A 9,359-nucleotide genomic window follows, 5' to 3' on the forward strand; every position below is an offset into this window, starting at 1 on the left:
TAGGATGGTCTCTTTGACTCTTCTGTTTCAAATGATTAAAAACTCCAATGTTGTTGATGGCCCAAGAAATCTGATTGTTTGGAAACAATAGTTTCAGTCTCTGTGGTTAAGATGCAAATTATTTATTTCATCAACTTCAATAACTAGAGAAATACAGTAATAATCAAAAGCTAATGTTGATTTGGGATAAGTCAATAAGTCACAGGAGCAGTTCTTTTACAGTCAATCAAAACACAGGCACAATATCAGTTTGAACAATTATTTTCGTATCAAACTTCATCAATGCAAAGTTAAGACGATATCGAGTCAGTGCACGATGAGAGGATGAAAAAGTTTTGGCCAAAAAATAGTGCTCCTATACTACAAAGTTGGTTTGAACTTTGCTGACTAAATGCTCTCCATAAACAGCTTTTTCAAACTTGCGAGTTCCACCACTCCTCCGTACACAGACTTCCAAAGGCTCCATTGCTGCATCATAATTCGGCTGTTTGCAAAAACAAGAATATTCAGGGAGGACCATTTATCATGAAGGATTATTCAAGAAAACCAACAGAAGAAGAAGCCAATTTGTAAATTTAACCTCATAAAAGAAGGCAACACAGACTCGATATGTGGGAGAATTATTGATAACTCGATGTAATGTAGACTCATATAAACCATTGGACAGTATCTGTAATTTCACCAAACTTCTTAGCATGATATAATAGACACAACATAGAAATATAAACATTTAAATTCACTTTTAGAATGGAGTCAACGTACCTTCAGCATATCACCGATGTTGCAGACAAAAGCTCCAGGAATTGGAGGAGCCGAAATCCACTCACCAGATTGGTTTCTGACCTACATAACTTATCTAGATTAACCGTTGTTGAAAAATAAAGCAGCAGGTTTTAAAACAGCAGTACATACAAAGATAAACATAGGGCAAAAACCACCAAGCTGTGAAAAATGTGAAACCATCCAATACAAACTGTTAGGTCTCAAGAAAGAATGAAAAAACCACAGAAAAAGCAACTGGTCTCTGATTTGGTTAACAAAGCAACGATGGGGAAAAATCACGAAAGCAATATTCCGGTCAAGTAGCCACTTTTTTTCTCTATAAATACGAGATAAAATCACTAACATAGCTGCAGTAATCTTTAGAATGACAAATGAAGAAATGTTTTGCTGAGCTAAAAATGAAGAAAGAAAAGGCTAAACATGATAGATGGTTAACTACCTACTTAACTTCCAATCAAGAGAATCTGGTATAATAGATCAGTTCTGTTGATTCCTTAAAACTGGAAACTAGGTGGATCATACCTGAAGTGCAATAATATCTTCATCTTGATTAACCAATGTTAACAAACCTGTTGCAATATTAGAAATCTGAGAATGGTTCTTTAAATCTTTTACACCAGTCATTATCTTGCGTTAAAGAAACTTTACCATAGTCAGTGTGCGCTCCGCTGAATTGTTTTGCCAGAAGACATGTACAGAAGCAAATGAGAAAAAGTAAGGACATACTAAAAGGCCAGTAATAAAGACAAGGGAAAACCACCAGCAATTACGGCCCATTACCATCCAATGTCATTTTCTGGTGTGCATTTGCCATTTGCAGTTGATGCCTCTGGGTAACCAATAAGACGAAGCACCCAAAATGCATCACCACCTCTTTCACCTTCAAATTCACCCGGTAATCCACCCAATGCTAGAGCAATTCCCCGCATGATTTTTCTTGAAAGTTCTGTCAGCACCGAGAAAACAAAAGTTGCCATGAATTTGAGCCAAGTAAAAATATTAGAGGAGAAAGAGCACAAATACTTGCCAAAAAAGGAAGCATGCCTGTGCAGAGGCTAATGTACTCCTCCATCAATTCTTTGAAGTTTTGAGGACTATCTGGCCTGTCAAATACAATGAAAGGACAGATCAACCTCATTATGTACCATAGCCATCTACTATACTGTCAATAACTTGAATTTCAAATGGAAACAACATCAACACTTAAACTGAACTTCCAAACCTTCAGACCACCTACTAGATGCTCACATTGTTAGTACCATTATTCCCAAGAACTTGCCAAATCAGTTATCATTGTGAGACAGATGTAAAACCTATTTGCAATTGATTAGGCCCATTTATTTTATTACTTATCAAGTATTATGCATGACAGATTCATTAAGAGCTACTGGCCCTAGCAAATTTTATGTCTTTGTACAAAAAATTTCACCTTAAGATTGAACTAAGTCCCTTCAAAAGTTTATCAATCCCAATATCACGATAATATTTACAGCTAATACTGCAGACTGCAGAAGAAACTTATTGCAAAACCACTAATTCTTTTCACATACCATTGATTGCATCCTTCCATGGGTTTGCCAAGAGCTCCATACATCCCTTGTTTTAGTTCTTTATAGCACTGTTACACAAAAACACATACAAATCAGTGTTAGAATAAGTAGTAGTTGGTACAGCAGCAGCACTGCGTGTTACTTCTGGGAATAATTTCCTAACACTTAAGTGCATATGCATGCATATACGTGCAATGCAACCTGTCAAAGTCAATCTTGAATAGTTAGGTAAAAAAAAAAAAGATATCATTGAGATAACTAAAGAAATAATATAACACGCTTCAGAAAAACCTTGGTTTCAGAACTGCACTGAGATAGTTCACACAAAGAACCTATTGGGATTTCATGTTCCACAGTATGGTTTGTAGCTCTAGAAATTTATGAGATGATTTACTGATATTAACTACATGGCACCGGCAGAGAACTTCTATGTCGAAGGTGCAAACACATTCTTGCCATATTAGGGACTTGGTTAACAAGCCAGCTATGGATATTTTAGACAAAACAAAACACATGAAAAATTTCCCCTGCAATTTTCACTGCATCTGTCCGTTTGCAATAAGGAAATCAATCGCCACCCAGGCTATATAGATAGGGATGTACTGTAAATGAAATGGTGGAACAAAAAGTAGCTAAGCACCACCCACATCAATAGCTTCATGCATATCAGGCACGCCTTTGGTTATGTTTTCTCCTATTCTCTGGTATCCCCTGCATTCAAATGTCAGCTCAATGAGTCAACAACTTCCATTTAAACTAGTCAAAAATCTTTAAACCACTAATATTGACATATAGACGCTGCTTCACTAAACAAACCTGTATCCAGCAGCTGCTGTCATCTTGATCTTGAGTTTTTCTTCATATGGGAGATCAAAGAATTTTTGTGTTATATTTCTAACCTCTTTCACTAAGGTCTCGGGGATACCATGACCCTTCTGGCCAATCAGAAAGCATACAATTCAAAATAAAAAATAAAAAAAAAACAGTGACATGTCAGGCTACCAACATGATATACAGAAAACTTTAGTTTATACGCATAAATATCAAATGCTCCATAATTTCAGCTATGAAAAATTTTAGGGGCAAATTTTCAAATCATAATCAGATTTTAAGCTCTAAGATGCCAGAACCCAGAAACTTAAAAACACCCTAGAATCTTTAAAGAACAGAGAAATAGAATCACAGGCCAGAAGTGAAAATTTTACCACATAGAAGAACCCAGCCTCTCTGCAAGCCTGATCCAATTGCTTAACAATTTCAGATACACAAGGGTCTTGAGCCATTTTTGGATCATCCCACTTTGCCAACAGAGGAGCAATATCTATATCAAAATTTAACTAGCTTAAGATTTTCAAAATTACAAACTTAATCTGTACTGACCATTTTCCTTATGCTTTGGGTTTAAATTAATCAAACCTTTCTTTCTTTTGTTTGATAGCCAGACTCGACATTCAAATTGCTGATTCGAATTTCAATCAACTTAGAACTTAAAAAATAACATAGACAAAACCAACCGTTTCTGTAAGTAAAACTTGTCTTGAAGAGCATGCAAATTAATCAAATATATTAGATAGATAATTTAGAGGAACAGAAAATCAGGGGATACATAATTTACCGATAATCGGGATGGATTTGAAGTCGGTGGCCATGGATGGATGGAGTTGATGATCCTCTGTTCTTCACTTCTTCTCTCTATCTCTGAATGTCACTCAATTAACAAAGATTTTGACAAAAAAAGAAAAAAAAAAAACTGACTTCACGATAAGCGATGAAAAATTGTGACAAAGATTCGATGAATTGTTTTTGAAATTTTATTTTTATTTAATTTTGGTACATGAAAATACGAGAAAGTTAGACATGTTTTATTTTCGTCTTTATCCAATTTGCTTTTGTTGCAATGGAATCCACGTCCGTAACGAAACTGCCAAACCTTTAAGTTTTAACATTTACGGAAGTCAATTTGACGGCCGTAACAAATCCACTTTACACAAATTTTTTATTTATTTTGGTTTTGTCACCTTACTTTAATTCAATTTTGCACAAACAAGTTGCAAACCTAAAGGCTAAAAGCTATATTTGAAAAAATTATGCAATTTAGTTGAATTTTTAATTTTATAATTAAGATTTAAATTTTAATAATTTTAAAATAAAAAATTATGCGAGATAAATAATTTATTGTGAAATTTGCTCATCAAATTGATGCATTGAATATCCGTATTATGATCAATGAGACCTTATGTCAATATCTAAAAAAAAATTATGTACTTCTTAAATTTAGATTTAAAACTTATGATATTGAAGTTTATTTAATTAATTTATTGATTTATTATTCAAATTTTTACTACTGGAAAACAATGAGCTTGAGGAAAATGTGATTTAGTGTTAATCTAAAAGTTAGCTTCTCATTTGATTTTAAAAACTTTGAAAATTTTTTTTTTTTTAAAGGCTCTTTCACAAATAACTTTGAGAAAAAAAAAAAAAAAACGCTACACCACTTTCACACTTTTTATTTTGGCCTGAAGGCACTTTTATACATATTTAAGCTTAAACAAGTAATATTTATTCTTATCTCAAAGTCTGGTCATCGCTTTGAGTCGAGGAAAACTTAAAGAGTAATTATATATGACAAGCTTGGAATGTGAATGAGCTCCTACATATTAACATAGTCTTGATCTTGCTTATCAAATGCTCCCCATAAACAGCTCTTTCATTCATCCGATTTCCACCGCACTTTTCCGCACATACTTCCAAAATCCGAATTTCCTGTTTCAACAATATCGGTCAGCAAGGGAAACAATAATTTATATATATAAAAAAATAAATTTGACGATTTATATATTTATATTATATTTATTTTATGTTAAATATATATTAAATAAAAAATTATATATTATAATTTATATCGATATATTAAATATAAAATATATAATTTTATATTTTTTAAATCAATACATGATTTTTATCAAAATTTTAAATCATGTAACTTTCATATTATATTTAATATAATTTTTATGTTGTGTTTAAAATTATCATATTTAAAAAAATATAATTATAATTAAGAAGCTGATTCAATTAGAAAAATTGGTGACAAATTCTACTAACCTCGTAAAAATAACCGACGGAGACTCGATATTTTGGAGAATTGTTGATTACTCGATGCAGAGTTGCCTCGCATAAGCCATTGGACCATATCTGCATCAACACCTCTCTCGCAGGATTAATATTTGTAAGAACAATATTGATCCAAGAGATTGTGTCAAACATAATTAATTAAGGTTAATTTAAACCATAATTAACAATTAGGAGATGTTCGTCTACCTTCAACATGTCACCAATATTGCAAACAAATGTTCCAGGAATTGGAGTAGCCGGTATCCACTCACCTGACAGGTTTTTCTCACCTTCAAAGTAGCATACAAAATTTTTTTCAAGTAAACAAACAGATAGTGGTTTAGGTATAGATTTTAAGTTCAATTCTTAATTTTTTTTTATATATATAATTTTGTTTGGTTGACTGGTAAAAAATTTTTAAGTTTTGATCAGTACATTATCTTTTCAAATCAATTCAAATAAGTTTGTTTACGTGAAATTTAATAAATTTATAAAAAAATATTTTTTTTACAATCTCTCGATAGATTCAGACCTAAGCAGCCAAGAGATGAGAAAACTCTCTTGCCACTTAAGCCAATTTCTGCATAATTATTTTTCACTAGTTGTACTTAAGTTATTTATGAAGGAATTATAGATGGATTTAAGTATTAATATAATGGCAATATGATTATAGTGGGTACCTCAAGTGCGGTAATATCAATCATCTTGATTAATCAAAGACAGCAAACCTGTTGAGAATAAAATATTAAGAAGATTGAGAATATTAATTAATGTTTGCTATGAAAATCTTGTTGAGCGACTCGTCATCTGAACTTAATAGTTGAAAGTTTACCGTAGTCGGTGTGAATCCCACTGATGATAATATTGTTTCCCCGCAAGCCATAAAGATAAAAACAAATGAAAAGAACCCAAAGAGCCCAAAGCTTAAGTAATTAATAAAACAGCAAAGAGATAAAGAAAAAAGCATGCATAAATGTAAATTTAATTAGGCTTATATATACCATCCAATCTCGTTTTCTTTCATGTGTTGTACTCCGCCAGGGTAACCATTGAGACGAACCATCCAAAATGCATCTCCACCCCTTTTACCTTCGAGCTCATCAGGTGATCCCCCCAATGCCAAAGTTGTCCCTCGCATGATTTTTCTTGAAAGATCTAATGGAAACTCCAAGGAAATTACCAATTAATTTACTGATCAATTAGCTATATATACATTGGAGAAGAAAGGAGATCGATTTTAATTTCCAAAGCAAAATCAAGCATGCCTGTGCAAAGGCTGAAATACTCCTCCGTCCTCTTTTTGAAGTTCGGAGGATCCTGTGGCCTGTAAATATATAATATTTTATCAGAAGATATAAGCTAGAAGCCAACATCTTGTGATGGATTCATAAAATGCTAGATTTTTAGTTCTAATGGTCAAGATTCTTAACAGTCTTAAGGATAAAAAAAATAGAACTAAAAAAACAAATTAAAGATTATTCATCCTGGATTTATACTCCATAGAAGTTATATGACATTAGTAAAATTTAAAATGTATTTCAAAGTTAGAATTGTGAACACTGATTTCCATACTTACCATTGGTTACATCCGGCCATTACCTCACCAAAGTTTCCATAAGTCCCCTTTTCTATTTCTTTGTAGAACTGTAATCCAAAAGAATGACATGTAATTAGTAAGTACTTACAAACAACAAATATGGATTATAAAGCAATTGGAAATCACGAAGCGGTTAGAACAATATTGTGTGACACCTACGTCGACAGCTTCCAGCAAGTCAGGCACACCTTTGGTTATATTTTGGTTAAGTTTTTCGTATCCCCTGCATCCAAATCGTTAGGGTCAGGTCCATATATCGTAAATGCTATAGTATTAATTTCAAAAAGCCAATTGATTAACCTGTATCCCGCAGCAGGAGTCATCTTGATTTTGAGTTTTTCTTCATAGGGAAGATTGAAAAACTTGTGAGTCATACTTCTGACCCCTTTCGTGAGTGACTCAGGGACGCCATGACCTTTCTGGTCAATGATGAAGCATACAAGTTAACACATTAAAAATTTTTTATGAATAACATTTCATCACCTTCATGGAAAGGAATGCTTAATTCTCCATTTTTTTTAAGAACAAAAAGAAGAGAACCCCTGGTTGATTGCAAATATATAAGTACCACGTAGAAGAAGCCGGTTTCCCTGCAAGCCTGACCGAGTTGCTTAACAACTTCAACTACTGCAAGATCATGAGCCATTCTTGGATTGTCCCACTTGGCCAACAAAGGAGCAATATCTATATATACATCACCAGAAAAAACGAACGAAGTGAAGATTATATACAGTCATAATCAATATTAATTAAAACCAACTATATATATATATAGTATTAGATAGTTTAACAAAAAAAATTCATGCAGGCAATACAAATCAAACCTTAAAAGCAACAGTTTCAGTACAGGTAGATCATTGATGTCTAAATGCAAAAGCATGATGACTTAAACCCAAACATCGATATATTAGACAACAATGGGAATCAATTAGGAGCTTAATCAAATACTACCAATTACGGGAATGAATTCGAAGTTAGTTGCTATGGTGCAGATTGTAGAAAGCATGCAGCTGTTGGTAGAATGCATTCAAAACGAAGCTTTATCCAAATAAATAGATGGAAAATTCAACGTCAACTTCCTGCTTTATTGAACGTGCCTTTGAATCATGGTGGACGTGAAAAAAAAAAAGAAAATGAAATTAAGGATTTAATTACCGATGATGGGGATGGACTTGAAGTCAGTTGCCATTATCGTCGATTCTCTACGAACTCCTGGGTTGAATGTTTTCAGCTTTTACAGCTCTCTCTCTCTTTTTTTCTAATCTTTTCCTATAAATCAGTTGAAAGCTTTGAAGCTCAGATATTGCAAGTGTTAATAAACAAAACTTGTCCATGATATAGATCTGATGATAGAATAGTACTCACTATTGATAACCGAGATTCCCGATTATTCACGCGCTGTTTTTTTTTTTTTTTTTTTTATATTAAGCAATGAAACGAAAATGCTGGCATGATAATTCTGTTTTTTTGGAAAAGAAATTTCGGACATTTCTCACTCATTTATAGAATTTAGAAGTTGTAGTCCTATTGCATTTACACCATTTAATTGGAGTTTTTTACCTAATTATTATGATTTATAATTGTTACACCTAAGTGAATTAGTTATTGGTTAAAGCTAGGTAGACGTAGCTATCTCTTTGGGTCCACTAGACAATCATGTCATTTGCCTCCGAAAAAATGGCTCGCTTGTTATTGAAGGAAGGAGTCGTCCAAGGTCCCAAAGATATCCAGTCAAGGTAGTTATTTAAGAATTGATTACCTGGTATTTAATTTATCTGGGATTATTAAATACGTTTTGCGCATACTTGAAATCATTAAATGTAATTAGTAGTCACTTATGTGAAATTTTTTCGAGTTTTATGCAAATATTTTATTAATTGTCAACTGTATAAATTAGGTAACTGTCACTTAATCTCATACATAAGACAAATGGAAGACCATATACAAAAGAACAAGTAAGAACACCTAACCCTAAGATATTTTAAGGTTTTCCCTTCATTTAAGTGTCGCACGCACACACAGATATCATAACGATTTTGAGATCGTTAGATAAAAAAATTATAAAATTGAGAAAACATGAAAAGTCGTCACCAATATTTTTTGTTAAGTGATATTGGCTACCTTAAAAATTTATTTTTTAATAAAATAATAAAACGAATTTAAAGTTTATCAAAAAGATAATTTTTGATCTACGAAAATAAAGTCGGATTCTGAAATATGGTTATACGTGAGAAAGGATTAACGTTCCCACAACGTCTGTTTAAAACGTTACCAATTAATCATGCGTCATCTCTTGGTATTGGATAAAAATAGTTTTA

At 32.6% G+C, this 9,359-nt stretch overlaps 1 protein-coding gene and 1 pseudogene across 9 annotated transcripts; both read right to left on the reverse strand.

Annotated features, from left to right (window-relative positions):
* Positions 1-152: 152 nt before the first annotated feature.
* LOC111291791 (homoarginine-6-hydroxylase 2-ODD-C23.1-like) lies at positions 153-4,192 on the reverse strand. Of its 9 annotated transcripts, none has more exons than XM_089766542.1 (13): positions 3,949-4,192; positions 3,750-3,819; positions 3,539-3,654; positions 3,150-3,268; positions 2,981-3,044; positions 2,334-2,401; positions 1,828-1,886; positions 1,564-1,729; positions 1,432-1,451; positions 1,306-1,352; positions 763-843; positions 581-670; positions 153-484 (listed from the first exon to the last, which is right to left on the reverse strand). In XM_089766542.1, the coding sequence occupies exons 3-13, from the start codon at positions 3,614-3,616 to the stop codon at positions 356-358; spliced, it is 921 nt and encodes a 306-aa protein (XP_089622668.1). In that variant the 5' UTR covers positions 3,617-3,654; positions 3,750-3,819; positions 3,949-4,192; the 3' UTR covers positions 153-355. The 9 variants fall into 9 exon arrangements, with proteins under 9 accessions (XP_089622668.1, XP_089622666.1, XP_022739538.2 ...); XM_089766540.1 differs by having other exon boundaries at positions 1,432-1,472; XM_022883803.2 differs by lacking the exon at positions 3,750-3,819.
* A 657-nt stretch (positions 4,193-4,849) lies between these two features.
* Positions 4,850-8,230, reverse strand: LOC111292641 (homoarginine-6-hydroxylase 2-ODD-C23-like; annotated as a pseudogene).
* Between the last annotated feature and the right edge of the window lie 1,129 nt (positions 8,231-9,359).

This window comes from Durio zibethinus, chromosome 10 (assembly GCF_047325235.1).
Source record: "Durio zibethinus cultivar Kanyao isolate XHJ-2024 chromosome 10, ASM4732523v1, whole genome shotgun sequence".
In the NCBI taxonomy this organism is placed as follows: domain Eukaryota; kingdom Viridiplantae; phylum Streptophyta; class Magnoliopsida; order Malvales; family Malvaceae; genus Durio; species Durio zibethinus.